This window comes from Lissotriton helveticus, chromosome 5_1, assembly GCF_964261635.1.
Source record: "Lissotriton helveticus chromosome 5_1, aLisHel1.1, whole genome shotgun sequence".
Classification (NCBI taxonomy): Eukaryota; Metazoa; Chordata; class Amphibia; order Caudata; family Salamandridae; genus Lissotriton; species Lissotriton helveticus.
In genome coordinates this window covers 1,415,818,300-1,415,834,844 of record NC_136065.1, presented here as the reverse complement: position 1 = coordinate 1,415,834,844, position 16,545 = coordinate 1,415,818,300, and the positions used below count along the sequence as shown (strand labels likewise).

General features: G+C 43.7%; 1 protein-coding gene across 1 annotated transcript in view; it reads right to left on the bottom strand.

Annotated features, from left to right (window-relative positions):
- The window catches only part of SYT6 (synaptotagmin 6), a 607,564-nt gene that overhangs the window by 77,863 nt on the left and 513,156 nt on the right, over positions 1–16,545 (bottom strand). The window contains exon 5 of the mRNA XM_078640534.1: positions 11,026–11,197. Coding sequence (XP_078496660.1) covers positions 11,026–11,197 — 172 coding nt within the window. The remainder of the gene's footprint in view (positions 1–11,025; positions 11,198–16,545) is intronic.

Here is a 16,545-nt window from a genome sequence, read left to right as displayed (position 1 = left end):
CTGAGACAAAGGGACTCTCCGGAAGTAGGGAGGAGTGGCCTGAACCACCTGTGCACAACCAGGTGGGTGGTCTTTGGTAGGAAGGTATAAGTCTGGATGACTCTCACTGAGCCCTCCTTGTCTCTGTTCTCATCTGCGCCTACACAAAGCAGCAATTGCCAACCTACCATCCCTAAGTTTCCTCATAGCAGGTAAATATATTTTTGCCCAAAATGCTTTAAAAGCAGAGATTACAGACAAGTTTATGGCACCTGCTGTCGAACTCAAATTGGTCTAAACCCACTTAATGTTGGTAGCGGGCTATCTTGATGTGAAAGTGGGCCTGCTGGTAACCTTTGCCTTCTAGCACTACCCTGGGGTGCTCACATCATGGTGTCTTCATTTGCTGGGAGGACTGTGATGTGCCTTTATCATTGCTGGCTTTCCTTGGTTATTTGATGCCATATTGTACAGAAATAGTAGAATGTCCATGAGTTACACTTGTACGGGGTGTCACAAGGCACCTCCAAACTAACCTATCGGAGAGATATAGGCTTAGCCGTAGTGTAGAATAAATTTAGTGGTTTTCCACTACCAGGGCCATGTAAAACTCAACAGCACATGTCTTACTCCAGCCTGCCCATGAGACTACGTAGGGCCTACCTTAGGAGTACCTTACATGTAATAAAAGGGTAATTTGGGGCCTGGCAAGTGGGTGAGCTTGCCGGGTTAACATGGCAATTAAAAGCTGCATGCCCAGGCTCTGCGGTGACAGGCCTGAGCCAGGTTTGAAGAGCTACTCGTGGGGAAGGCACAATCAGTGCTGCAGGCCCACTATTAGCATTTGATTTAGAGGCTCTGGGCACATGTAGTGCACTGTACTGGGCACTTATTAGTAAATCAGATATGATATATCAATCATGGAGAACCCAAATTCCATTACATTATAGACACAGAGCATATGCACTTTACAGCTGGTCAGCCGTGAAAGAATGCCCAGAGTCCGAACACCATCAAAATGTAGTCAAAAACAGAGGAGGAGGATGGCAAAATGTTTGGGGTAAACCTGCAGAAGGGCCAATTTCCAACAATATGTGTAAAACAAAATACACAATTCTGCGTAATGTTTTTCATATGATTTTGAGTTGTGGACCAGAGTTTGCATTGTGGATGTACTGTCTGGTCTCACATATTTAATTTGCAGATTAAACGCAACAAAAATTAATTGGATGATTTCATATTTAATGTGTGGATTTGGAAAAAGCAGAGGAGGCTTCAAAAGTGGCCATGCGCTTTAAGGCTATTCAAAGGTTTGGGAATAGCAATTATTCATTTTATGTGGTGTTCCATGAAAGAGAACGCACCAAGGCAGCACGCCTCAACAGTAATTTTAATCGTGTACATTTTCCATAATAAAAGGAGAGGACGGGAGCTTTCAATTTGTATATTAAAAGCACTCAAGTTTTACGTAGCTGTAGTAAATTATGTTTATTGTATTAATCACACATATTACAATAAAAACACTTTACACCTGATGCATTCAAAATTGTTAAAAAGATTGACAAAGTAATCAAATTTTCTCATCACGCATTAAGCTAAATCTAAACAGGTAATTAATTTAACAACAAAACTATGAGATTTAGTTATAAAACAGTATGTAATGGCCTCTGAAATTGTTCTAATGTTTTCTTCTTTGAAAGGACTCACCAGATAAAATCTCTTTGGTTTTAACAACTTCTAACAAGTGTTTCCTCTATAAAACGACAAAGGCAAGTTATCTGAGATCATCACTGGCCGACTTGGACATACAAATAGCATGGGAAAATAGGGCAGATAGCGCAAGCATCAGTAAAGCAGTCAATGATGCAACGAAAAAGAAATCTTTTCTGGAAGATAAAAAAACAATTTCCAAACGTCGGCACTGGTGGAATGTCATCACCTCTTATAAATCTTTAAAGCCACAAGCATATTTAACAAATCATTTTAGCCATTTTAGCGCATTGTCGACTGTGTGGCTTTTACAAGGAATCTTTAACTCACCTACTATGTTATATGCCCAGTACTCATGGCCCTGAGAAGACAGTACCTAAAATCAATTTTTAACTAACTGAATATTTGCACGTGCAGGCAAGCCATAATCTTGACCTGTCGGGGAGTAAAATACCTGACCAAGGTAAGAAAACTTTCACAGAAAGCCGACTTGGAGGAAAACAAAGACGCATGACTGACCTGCTGACTCATCTGTGTAATAAATGGATTGAATGTAAATCATATTAATAGACTAATTAGTAAGCATGACCACAGAAGTTGGCTTTTAAAACTCACTTTGCACTAACCGTCTAATTGCTTTCTTCCAGGATCCTGCGATTTTCCAGGGCTTTCTATCAGCTAGCTAGTTGTTTTTAAAATTTTGAATAGATAGTACATAACTTATTTTGCATTATGTTGACTCAGTGATAGTATGTCTCTTACGTTACCATTCACTAAAGTGGGAATGACTATATAACAGCAAGGTCTAAAAGCACCATCATGGTTCTAGTAAGGAAAACGATGTACTAAGTCAACTGCTTTATAATGCATTTCATAACATATTGTACCGATGATTAAGCACACACACTTTAGCTAAATATCCAATGGAATATCATCAATGTTGTCTGGTTTTAACTCTGAAGGTAAAGATACATATATTTTTATTCATTGGAAAATTGTAAAGATTTTAATTAATCATACAATAAACTATGACTTGACTTGTCAAAGGCAGACACTCTTTGCTCTAAGTTCCGGATTCCATGTTTCCTCACACCCGTATATCGTGTATAAAATGATCAGAATCTTAAATATTTTATTTTTGCACACCTAATAGGTTTGATTTAATGCATTTTTGATAAACAGATAAATAAGATTCATACATCAAGTCCATTTGTTTACATGCTCATATGTCTATACTTCTTCATTGAGGCAAGCTCATTCTCCCTACTACATCCAAAAAGAGCCTTCCTTAAAAAAGCTGTTTACATGCAGCGCAATACATTTTAATCAACATGTCAATCACCGGTAGGTTTAATTCTTTGATTATCTTGTTTATTGATGAGGTATTTAGTTCCATAATCCTATAGGAGTTATTTTTTAGTTCTGATAAAATTAAATGTTTTCTGGTGGAGGGATCTGCTGCAGCACAATCACAGAAATAGTTTATTCTTACTCTGTTATGAAGTGTGTGGCAGGATACAGATAAGTGTACTATACATAAGGCCCTGATCTAAATGATATGTCCCAACTACCCAAAATATATATTAAAGATATTTGGGATGACACTGCACTAACATGCATCTCTTGTAGATTCTGCAGGCATGTCAGCATTACTGACTCCTGTAAGTGATTCAGGCATCAGATTTAATTCAATTAGCCACTCAATTGGGGTTGGAGGCAGTTCACTGGATGAGCAAACCACCAGCAGCTTCTTTCATCCGGCTGGTTATTTTTTGGTTCTGGCGCTGAGGCAATACCAATACTTTGGTATCTCTTCAGTGCTAAATCGAGGTGCACCAACTTCATTGATCTTTAGGTTTTGCCTGAGCAGTGCTCACACTGTGCTTGTGAAATCTATTGTATTTTATAAAATCTTAAAAGGGGCGTACATCCCGCCCTTATTTTTCATTTGTTCGTGTGCTTGCCACTAACGTTTCCTCCCTTTCTATTGGCGTGTAGAATACTATTTCCTGTTGTTCCTCGTATGTTTCTCTTATCAGTGTCCCAGAGCCCAAGTATGATTTTCATCCACTTTGCTTGAGCTTCTTCGAAGTGTGTCAGCACTTCTGCGTGCTTTGTGGGAAGCCAACGCTCTGATCGCAATGAACACTCAACAGACGACCTGCGGCCAAAGCAGGGACACCCTCAAGTGCTCCCATTTATTTGCAACCTGAGCAGCGCACTCACCAGTCCCCGTGGCCAAAGCAGGGATCCACTCTAGTTATTTAATGTTGCTGTTTCTTTATAAGTAGCAGCGCATAAAATGGATGGTTCCACTTTGGAACACATAAATGCAATGCATTTGAATGGGAGTCAGAAAAATGCCAGCCGATTGCGTGTGAGGTTTGAAGCACCCCGTGTTCACTTTGCACACCTTTTCTTACATAAAGGAACACTGGCACCACTCTATAACAGCAGCTTATTACAGGTGAGGCTACGTGCTACGTGCTTTCACACAGTCCAATTCAAGTGGCACATGCCTTTACGTTTAACAAATATATGCATATTGCAGAGAATGGTTTGGCAACACATTTTCTTTTCTTTCCGTTTATTTTTTTGTGTGCAAATTGAAACACACTGTTAGAATGCATTTTCAATATTGGGTTTTAAATGAGAGGCACTTCACAAGCAAGGGTTGACGCGCGGTGATAGCATGGCTTACTTCAGAAAAGCACAACTTTCATTTTTTCTTATTCTAGAATACAATACGTTTTCACAGCAGACCATAATAGGAACAAGCCCAGTTCTCCTTTCAAATTATGGATTTATTTAACTTTGTGAGACTTTACTGAACTTTTAATTCACTAACACATTTCATTCTAGTACATATGTATTTAGTTTATTTAATTTCTAACAAATGCAATGTTGTCGGTGCGGCTTTGGAATGCAGAATCAGAGCAATGGGGTTTGAAACTAGGGAACCAGGTTCAAGTCCGATGTCGGTTCAACATCCTGTGATTATGGGCAAATACAAACCACCTTAACACCCCAGAGCGTGGAAATCAATGTGAACTTGTGTAATGTAACTGATGCTCATGTAAAGTGCTCCAATACCTTCGGGCCGAGTTCAGACTATATACAAACTGCAAACGGTGAGCAAACTTCTTGTAGCTTTGCACTTGTAGCTGTCCACTCAATGGCCTGTGCCACTGTGGAACTGCTGTTGTATTGTATTTATTTAGCTGCTCTTACTAACCTGACAAGGCACTGAAGCCCTTTAAGAATGGGTTTCATTTCTGACCTTCAAGCAAAGCATCACATACCCTGAGACTGTGGCTTCACAAGGTAAAAGCTTTCAGGTCGGCAGTATTTCTGAGACCACTGTTGTACAGACCTTGATTTTCCAGCTCATTATCCACAGGCACGTTGCAGGAGATAACTCCAGTCACCCGTCCAAGGTTGGACTGGCCTATAGGGCAATGAGAGAGTGCCCGATCAGCTTGTCTGACAGATCAGAGTGTGAATTGTTTTTTAGCAGATTGTGGGCCTGCTTCATGACCTTTAACTAATCTCACTAAGGCTGAACCCATTTAAAGTGTACTTATCTGGTGAACTTTTTTTTAACGTAATCTCCCCTCTTTATAGTACCTCTAGTAACAGCACAATGTATTGCCTTTCAGAATAAACAAGTCATAACACTTTAACAGAGTTTCAGTAACTTATATTGCACATCTGCTCACCAAGCTAACAACAAAAAACTGCTTATTAATAATCACATAGGCGAAACCTATAGCATTCACCAAAGCTTGTTTCTTGTTTGCCTTAAAAGATTTTTCTTTTGGTGGCTTCAGTGGCAGAGAAGGACTGCTTGCTCAAAACACCCTCATCTGCAAGAATTTCTACTTTCATATCTTTAAAAAGCTGCCCTCTGTAACCGGCGGGGTAGGGAAAGGCAGGAGACGGGTCTTGGTGATGGTTAAACCAGGCTTTATTTGATGGAACAAAAGGTCTGTACAGGTTTTCCTGGACACGACTCTTCTCAGGGATCTGCTCCTCTCACGCCGGCTCTTTCTCAGTACACATTCCTCCCGTCGCCGAGTCGGGCTCCTCCTCCTTCTTCCTTCTTCGGGCTCCGTGGTGACCCAGGCTCCGCCGACGGGGAAGACACAAGAGAGGGAGTATCAGGTACACGCTTGATAAACCACCAGTCTTGGGGAAAGGGGGTGAAGACAACCTCGGTGCTCGGGGGAGTTAGGAGACGTGATGGACGTGGATACCGGGGATTTAATAAGGGCTCACAGGGTGCCTCTACCCTGTCTACCAACCCAACCCGCTATCCGGTCACGCACCTCGGTTAGCCACGCCCCTCCAGGGGAGCGGCTGGGTGATGCGTAGTGTCGTTGGCCATCTGGCTCCTGAGTCACCGCTGCTCTCCTTCGGATTCCTGCCTCCCGATGCTCGCGGTTCTCCTCTTCTACCGAGGCTCCTCCTGTCCCGTCCTCCGATGCCGCTCTCGCCTCCTCCTCAGATGTCGCTCTCGTCTCCTCCGATATCGCTCTCGCCTCCTGCTCTGGTATCGCTCTCGCCTCCTCCAATGTCGCTCTCGCCTCCTCGTCTACGCTCTTGCTCCACGCCGCTCCTCTCCATTCACTGACCGCTCCTTCGCTCTCTTGCTGTCTTCTTTTAAGGCATAGCTGGACTCCTCCTCTGCAACGCTCCCGCCAGACCACTTAAAGGGCCCGAGGCCCATATCCTCATCATCGCAACTATACCGCTCCTCTTGCCAGCTCCACGCAGGGGTCGTTGACGTCTGTGGTTATGGGCACACACCGGGGCACAGGTTATGGGCACACACCGGGGCACAGGGGGCGGGGGCCACCCATCCCGGTTACACCCTCTGTCTGTGTATTTTGGCTTTTCATGTTTGTAATGGCTTTCAGTTGCCACACACGCCTCACTGAACTCCCCAAGCCAGCAATGTGCTCCATCCGCTGGATTTCCTAGTTGTTATATCATTGACTTTCAAATCGACATTCACAGTTTATGGCCGGAGATTCCCGTATTAAGTAATCTCTTTGCTGTTCTTGTCAACTCCAGGCAAATTGTTTGTTAGGATGAAAGCAGCCTCTTGCCACAAGAAACAACACATATGCCAAAAAAGTGCCAATCGAGCAATTACGTTCAAGTATTTTAATAAATTGCATTTAGTTCACAACTACAAAGTAATACACTCAAGATGAGTCGGTGCTTACTCTAATAATGTAATATTTAATACAGTGAGTTGAGAGTTAAGTGTGAAGTGAAAAGGTCACAGAATTTTCATAAGCAGTGGTATGTCCCGGTTATGTCACATCTCTTGGACCATTTAGCTGCTTTCAAATTAATTTCATCACAATGCAATAAACAAAACCATTGACCTCACAATGACAGGGTTTATATATTGAAGACAGCAGGACTAAAGATCTCCACAAATAATTGAATACTATTGAAAATGCACGTTCTAGTAATCTGCTACATATGGTTAAAAAGGCAGCGTTTTTCTTTGGTTACTCCTTTTCGGAATCCTGTAAGCCACAGTCATTGTTAGCAAACTAAAATGTTTTCAGTGACTTGTCGTTAGAAAATAAAGAGTCGGCTTGCTAATGGAAGGCATTGATGTACCTATCTAGATATTAAAAAAGACGGGAAAATTGTTAGTGCCTGGCAGATTAAAAAGGAGGAGGAATGATTCTAAGAGCTTTTCACTGCTTAATTAAAACAGAATCCAAGTTGTGGTCAGTAGCAATACCTTTGCATAGAGGCAAACCCTAGGAGCGAGCAATCACTATGCCATGGTAGGCCTTTTAACACTAGGACCACAGGCTTCATTACCAACCTCGTCCGTCTTCCTCGTCACAGTCACAAAGGAGCATCCCGTGTTCCAGACACAGCATTTACCCATAAATTAAAAAGGTCCTCACCCAATATGAGGAAGTACCTGTCACCTGGCCTATAAGGGTGAGACCAACACAGGAAGCATCCTGTTTTTTTCTCTGTGTTCCTGCAGAACACCCATCTACAGTGTCTGAGGGGGTTCGTTTGTCCGGTCTCGGTGATGTATCTTTATTTTTTTATTTTCCGGGTTCTGCTCTAACGTCCCCGTTTATTTAACGAACGCTGCTCCCCTCCTCCTTATGTATTTCACTTGTAAGTTTTGGGAAAAAATAAGTTTTGAGGTGCAACACGAATGTGTGTTCCTTTCTTTTTTACTTGTTTGGAGGGGGCGGCGGTTTTGTTTGGCGCCGCTCCCGCGCTGAGCGATGGGAGCTGCTGCCTGTCCATTTTGCCCGACATATATTTGCACTTCCACTGCTGCCCCACGCTGAGCGTTTGGTACCTGCGCTTGGGGGATCAGGTGCGTTTTTGTTTTCCTCCTCTTGTGGTCACAATGCTTGTGCAATGCGCTCCGGCTGCTCCCATGCAGGTGGATTGCGCATCCCAGAATGTGACTACGAGGAGTGTACAATGGAGGGAGCGTTCGAAACCTCCCCCGGTCCTCTGAGATGTTGTTGCCGTTTGCTCTCTGTTTGACTGTGCATCTGCCAACACCGCAATTCAGTGTGGTTTTTTTCAAATTCAGCTTCATGCCCGCTCCGCCTTTCGTCCTTCTCAGGTCGATGTTGTGTGTGCCATTGAGTTGGGCAACGAACGTTGTCTTTCAGCGCCCCGTTGCCTACGGGTGATCGTGCGCTTTCCTGATGGGGGTTTGGACCGACTTACCATGCCTCGGCTCCTCCTTTTAGTTTCCTCCCCTTTGGGTTGCCATCTGTCCCTCGGGTGTTTCCTTCGACCTTGGCTCCCCTGGGGGGGGTCTAATGGTTCTCTAAGGGGTTTTAACTTGTTTGTTGGTCTTGTGCCTCTGGTGGCTTCGGCTCTCACAGGTCACTGGTTCGGGTCGACTGGTATTTCTTCCTCGTCTGCCTTTTGTCTGGTGGTTGTGGCATTGATGTGGCTTGGTCGCCTATGCCCTTCTCATGTGCTTCAGTACTTTCGGCTCAGGGTTCTTGGTTCCCCACTTTTCACTGGGTGTCCTCGTCTTGGGTGGTGCTGGCTGCTGTGTTCGCTGCTCCAGTGCACTTTGACCTTCTCCTGACGAGGTGTGGAGTTCGGGTACGGCCAGTCTTCATGTGACCCGTGCCTCCTTCGCATTTTGGGGGGCGCTTGCTCTCCTCTTTTGATTCGGCGCGGTTGGGTCGCGTGCGGTTCGGCTGGCCTGGGCAGGGTGATTCAGGTGGCCCTGGTTGGTTCTCTTGCATCCCTTCAGTTTGCTCTTCTGCCATGGTTTCCTCCCTTCTTCCTTCCATGGGGTGCTGGTTCTTGGTGCCTCGCCAGCCTTGGTGTCCCCTCCTCCTTCCTGGCGGTTGCTACTCTGTGGTGGTTCCCGCTTTCCCCTTCTCCGCTGCGCTTTCCCCTCCTGTTTCATCTGGCGCTCCACCGGTTGTTGTTGGGGGTTTGGATGTTGATGGCGGTGTTGTTGTGGCCTGGAGTTTCAGGTCACAGTACTACCTCCTTGGCTTATGTGTTAATTTTCTGGTGTTTCCCTGGTTGTTGTTTCTGGTCACTGGTGCGTCTTGTGTCTCTGGTTGCTCTTGCTCCCTCTGCACTTGGGTTCCTTTCCTGCCATTGCTTTCGTGATTGTCCCTTGTGCTGTACCCTTTGGGTCTCAGGCCATCCCTGGCGGTTTTCTTCTTCGCATGGTTCTCCCTGTGGCAGGGTTCTTTGCTTAAGTTCCTTCGGAGCGGTTGGTGCTTCTGTGCTCTGCGCTGCTGGTGGTCCGCCATTTCGGCTCTCTGGGGGTCCTCTCTCGTCTCCCTTGAGTCCTTGGCTTCTTGCCTTCTGCCCAGTTTTTTCCTGTGATGGCCTGCCCCCCCCTGGGGATCTTCCTCTGGTCCCTCATGCTTGCATTCTGGTCCTTTCCATTTAGGCGACGTTGGGGGTGCTTGTCGTTTGCTTGTCAACCTCTTCATGCATTTCTTCCCTGCCTACCTGGGCCTTCGTCCTGTCCGGTCCTTCTCCTATGTCCTCGGCTGACACTCTTCGAAGTGGAGTTACGGCTCCGTTCCCGGGTTTGCCTTGGGCTCTGGTGATCTGCCTTGGTGTTCGGCCTCCCTTCCCCTGGTGGACTTTTTCTTGTCACCCTTGGGGTTGCCCGGCGGGGCCGTCGTCCGACGCAGGCCTCTGTTCCTGTTGGGTTCGGTCCGCTTCTCTGCCTGGCTGGCTCGGTCGGTTGACCTTGGGTCTCTTTCACCCAGGGTCGGCTTGTTACTCTTATTCTCAGTGTCATGGGTCCGTGCCCCTTTTTGTTTGATATTGACCTTCCTGCTTCCGGGGGTCTCTCTTCCCCCGGTCATTCGGGGTCGTTCCACTCAGTGTGTGTCTTCCTCCTGGGCTTCTCTCTGGGGCCTCCTTGTTGGTGCTTTGTGCTTCGGCATCTTGGACATCCCCACATGTCTTCTTCTCCCATTTCTTTGCGGTTGGGAGTAGGTCTTCTGGGGATTTTGGCTCTGCCGTCCTTGTGGCTGTTCCCTGGTTACAATTGTCCGAGTTGTTTTTTTCTTGGCGTCCTGGATGTCTGTTCTGTGTTCGTCCGGCGCTTGGGTATACACTCCTTTGTGACTGTGACGAGGACGACGAACGTGGTTGATAATGACTCAGTTACTTACCGGTAATGTTCATTACTCCGAGTCATAGTCTTCCTCAACACAGTCATGTTCCTTCCCGCCCGCCCTTGGTGGTGGGGGGACGAAAAGAATTGTTGTTTTTTCTTTTGTTTCTGCTTTTGTATTTCAGGATGTTTCCTGTGTTGGTCCCACCCTTATAGGCCAGGTGACAGGTACTTCCTATCAGGCGGCCACATTGGGTGAGGACTTTTTAATTTATGGGTAAATGCTGTGTCTGGACCACGGGGTGCTCCTTTGTGACTGTGACGAGGAAGACTATGACTCGGAGTAATGAACATTACCGTAAGTAACCGAGTAATTAACTCTTGTTTAGATGGGTGAGATATGTCTCTAGTGTATATAACATTAACTAATCCCACAGCTCATCTGAAAACACTGGCCTACTGAGTGGGCCCAGAAAACAATAAAGGAAGCAACCACAGATGGGAGACCATTTCGTAATAGTAAACTACATAGAATATATTTATATGTCTTGCATTGCTGGACCCTTGCTTGAGATCCTGCAGGATCTACATAATCTACTGATGTAAAAAAAACTTTCAGGAATGAGTTCTTTTTGTTTATGATACTGTCTTGGTTGTTTAAAAACAATGAATGCCAATACTAAGTAGAACACACATGAGCAATGTACGCCTACCTATCGTAGTCCATCACGGAGATGAGCAGGCTGACCTGGTCCATGTTCTCTGGTGGAATGTCAAAGATGATTGCTTCATTGTAAGTCGGGTTGAGTGTATTCTTCTTGATTGTGGTTTTCTTCTTTTTTAACCTGCGCCCATCGCAAAGTAGGGATACCTTCACATAAGGATCTGCGGGGAAGACAATTGACAGGTGAGGTGTGATAAATCGAAAGCCCAATATATAGGCGTAACATAATGCATCATCATTCGAATTTGGCACTCACATCTTTTCAAAATAATGAATTGACACAAGCAAGTCAAGAAAATAATGTGCAGCTGATATTCACAGAAAGAAGGCAAGGATTTGACTACACAAGTCCCCTATTCTGTATTGGTTTTTGAAGATGCTGTCCACTGCAAGATGTAAATGGAAATCTCGCCGGGGAAATTAACTTATATCCTTTCCGACATTAGAAAAAATGCGTCTTTCAAGAGTAGTCTCTTTGATGTTTGCTTAAGGAGTAATATCCGAGCTGATAATTTTTATAATCTGTAGCACTTTCTTAAGTTATATCTTTAAGGTACCAAGGCCTTCTTCATAGGTCAGCTTTAGGGGGTTGTATTAAAAAAAACTCTTTAGTCTGATCAAATTCAGTTTTTGACAGGCTTCAGATTAACACTATAGAACGATGAGAAGCAATGAAAACTGGCTCTGCTGAAGTCGCTAAATGCAAAGAATTTCCATTGACTGACGCAGCTTGCATTTGTGCCAAGTGTTTGGTTGCTTTACAGTGGCTGGGTTAATCAGGGATTAGCAAAGTTTGAAGCCTATAAACCTAACATATTGTTACCACTACAGGAAGCTATGTAAGATGGGTAGCTTCCTATAGCTTAAGGAAATGAAAGGAGTCATTATTGGCAGCTGTAAACCTTTTCTGCTGCAATGGGGGGTGTAGGGAGGAAGTGGCTACATTTCCCTGCTCTATTCGCACCCCCCCTCTCAAACCTTTCTTCGGTCGGCTCTGTTTCACTTCTCTACCACCGCCACCACCCCTTCACCCACAGCTGGAACAGTCTGCTTGCCTGGCCTCTATTTCCAACATTTTCCTTCGTTATTACTCACCCAGCACCTACCAGTGATTGCTGGTAAGTACAGACTGCTAATACACCAATTTCTGCCCCAGGATGTACTGCCCAAAGACATCCTGGAACAAAAAATAGTCTTTCTTTACCAAGCCTTTTGCGGGGGTAGCAAATGCAAAAACAACAGTTGATGAACAGAATGCAGAACAATGTCATACATTCACCCCAGTACAGAGATCTGGGCCTAAATCCATCGATTTTTTGTGCTCACCAAGCCACCCCAGGTCAGACATGGCCATATGCAAATCAGCCTTGACCTTGTGCCTCAAACATGAGTCCCGTGCTCTCCACGCCACTGGAGTCAAGCTATCCTTGCTGATGACGGCTGATAGCCAGAAACCAGTCCACAGATGCTTGATTCCGGTCCAGGGAAGACATGGATTGGCAGTTCGGGCTGGACTGTTCCCATAAGGCACAGGGTCAAGGCTGATTTGCATATGGCCATGTCTGAACTGGGGTGGCTTGGTGAGCAAAAAAACGATAGATTTAGGCCCAGATCTCTGTACTGGGGTGAATGTATGACATTGTTCTGCATTCTGTCCATCAACTGTTGTTTTTGCATTTCACGAGGGTAGGGCATCAGAAAATCTCATTCTACTTCTTGCAGTCTGAAATGTTCCCTTTTGCCTGGCTATGCTGGATTCATTTAATATGTGCTCATCCCTTATTTTCCTCCTTGAGGGTAATTTAAAAGCTAAACATTTAGATAATAATATCATTAACCAATGGAATATAGGAACAGAGAGTAAAAGAATGTGTGTAGGAGCAGCGATTTTCAAAGTCCTCTCCGTAAAAATCCACATATAAAGTATTACTGTCCTGAATTTATGGTGCATTCCCTCTCCATAACTTTAATATATTGTATTATATATATATATATATATATATATATATATATATATATATATATATATATATACAGTCACCATTCCATGTATTTAAAAATCAAATCACGAATTCTGATTTCGGCTTATAATCGAGTTCGTGTTCCTGTTTGAGTGCACCAAGGCACTAGAAAAGTGTGGAGTTTATATATATATATATATATATATATATATATATATATATATATATATATATATATATATATATATATATATATATATATATATATATACATATAGCTCAAAGGCATGACAAAAAGAGAGATGGACAAAGACACAGTTAGAGAGAAATAGAGAAAGTCATAATAACAAGTGCAGTTAATTTAATATGGAGCTTGATCAGCTATTTATTTATTTTACGTATTAATCATGAATTTTAAAGTGCAGGTTATGACCAGGGCCACTGGAAGTATGTGATTGTGCAGCGATTTTTGCATAGTTATAGCTTTGTTGCATTTATCACATAATCCATCATCTGCCGCATAATCTACAGATTGTATCAAAAATAATCGTTACTAGCTCAAACAATTCAAAAGTTACCAAACAATGCCAGGACACGTGGTGCCGTGCAGTGATAGGCCCTTTGCAAAGCTGAACTGCACACCTTTCTGTTGCTTATTGCTATATTTGGATGCTGAACTGGTACTAATGAGGTGCATACAATACCCAGAGAGTGTTACCAAGTTTTAAACATATGAAATAAAGAAGTAATACTATTACAAAATGTGCCACATTAACCGCATAATTTGGCTTGGCCATTCTCTGCCACAAAATTCCAGTGGCCCTGGCCATGACTCCTGATTACAACTAGGTGTCCTAGATCCTCAACAAAAGGAGGAGAGATTTCGGGCTTGGGTACAAAAACACTGAAATGTACTATTAACTAAAGTGTACTTTTTAAGAACATTTCTAAGATGGATCAGCGCAAACTTTAAGTGAATCTCAATTGGCTATTTGTTACCAAGCTGGAGCCTACAAATCATAAGGTGAATGTTTGTGCTGCCGTGTTTTTGGATGAATGCTACTTTTGCTGCAACCATCACTACACGTCAAACTCTTGTTCCTATCTAATGTAAAAGAGGAAATTAACAAACCTATTTCCTAGTACATGTCTCAGAATTCGATAGCTACTATTTTTATTTGTCCACTCCCTAAATATCTCTGACTTTAGCTTGTGCTGATGTTATCTTCATTTACTCTCAGCTTCAAATGGATCCTTTCTAACTGTCCCCTTCAGCCTGAATACCTTACAAAAAGGCAAAACGACATACTCAGACAAGAACAATGCTAAAGAGATTAAACAGATTTCTCGTTTGCTGCTGTCTTTTTATCTGGGGAATTAGGGACTTGAGCTTGTCAGTGTAAAAAGTGAAATGGGTCTGACAGCTGTAAATGGTGGTAAATTAATGAGGCCGGGATCTCAGCAGGGGTCCCAGTGGAGGCTTATCCAGCTTAAATTCAATCTCCAGCAAAGCTACTCAGCAGTTAGAAGTGGCATTCTCAGAACAGGCTGACCAACCCTCTTGTATCAAGAAGAACATGTTCTGATCCCTTCACGAGTTGGGTCAGGGAAGTGGAGTGTGCAAATGTTAAGAAATGTAAAGCAATGGGTGGGTTATAAAATGATAGAGTCCATGATGCGGTGTGCACATACTAACAGGAAAAAAACTATTGTTACATGCACCAGGATGTTGTTTACAAGCAACCAGTCATGAAAAATCCTAATAACTAAATTTATATTTATTTTTTAAGTCTGCCTATAGACTGCTTTAGATGTCTACCAGAGAATACGCCATGAAGGAAAACAAACACAGAAAGCGCTTTGGGTCAGCCCCCTTCGGCTATTGCTTGTTGATAGTGTTAATCACATTTTAGATCAGCCAACTAGAGTAAGAGCATACATCTATTTCAATGTTGCTTCTATTGCAGTGCATGGATAGTGATGACCCTATGAGCTGTAATGAAGGTCCATTACTTGTTTTCATTGCTTTACCTTTTTAATGATTGCCCTGGCAAACATGGGGTGAATGATGCTTCACATCAGGCCCAAACCTTGCTCCCTTCAGACCTGCACTTCTTCTCAGTAGAAGTTAGTGGCACTACTGTTCCTCTCCTTGTACACCAACAGGGGCTGCTGCAGACTTTGGGGCTAATTACTATCTCTTTAGGAAAGGCTCCGAATGGGATTCTGTATTGCAGAATCCATTTCGGAACCCTTGCTTCAGAACAAACCATACACATTTCTCAACGACTGATTAGGATGGCAGGAAACCATTTGGGCAGTCCGAATCAGTTCCAAAAGGCATTCAGACAGCCGGAGTCTTCCAAAGCCAATTTGTACAGCTCTATGGACACAGTTTCCGGACAAGCAATTACGATGACTGATTCAGACAGCTGTTCCGATTCGGTCTGCCCGACTTGAAACGACTGTTGGCATCTGTTTTGGGGGGCCTGTTGCAGACCCCCCTTCACCCGGAGGCATCCAAATGGGGCCCATGGGGGTATCCAAGGGACCCCTCTTCCCAATGCACAATGTGGCAAGCACCATGGGGTGCCCGCCATAGGGTGCAAGGTTTTCCCCACCCACCCCTTTTTTCAATGGGAGCCTGTGCTCTCATTAGGAACATAGGCTCCCATTGAAGTCAATGGGAATCCGAACAAACGATGTTGCGAAGCATTGTAATTAGTCGGTTGGACTCGCAGAACCCGATTTATTCAGAAACAATTCAGAAACCAGTTTAGTTGGAAGAGTTTCCTAACAAGATCGTAATGGGCCCCTTTGTCTTAACTCTGGCTCACTCACTGTCTATCATCATCTTTGTGAGTAGCGTGCCCACAATTTATCTGTTTACTTTATGGCAAATTAGTGCTGTCTAAAGAAGAAATTAGGAACTTGTGAATATCCATCTCTCCTGAGGTCTGTCCAGCTCCATCCACTGCCGATAACTTCCATCTGAGTGGGCCAGAGGAAGAAGCACCGCTGATGGCAGTGTGCTGATGAGCCCGGCCTCACCTGTGAGTGAGCGGTCCACTCACTGTGAGTTGAGAGTTTGAGGACACACTCAATGCCAGGGGACAGCTGGAGGACTTTAAACATGATTAACTGACATTCCATTATATCTGCCTGACTTTATAAGTCCCACTGGGAAACGACATCCCCGGTTTCATTATTTCATTTCTGTCTGTTTGGTGAAGTTTAAAATGAGGACATGTAGTATAGCAAAATCCTACAAACTTGCCATTGACTTGTGGAACACAGAGCCTGGCTAGAGTGCCCAACTCGCCCTTTGCCTTTTAACTGAAACTAAAAGTATCTCTTTGCTGCTTGCATTGCGAGTGATCTCAGTGTTCTGTTAAAAAAACACGTAATAAAATAGTCAACAAAGCTACTCATTGTCAAAAATACTTTTTCTATTCTATTAGCCTTATGTTACATAGAAGATTAGGTTTGAAATAATTTACACCTTCATAATGAAACCAAAGAGTCAGCAATGCCGTAACCATTGTACT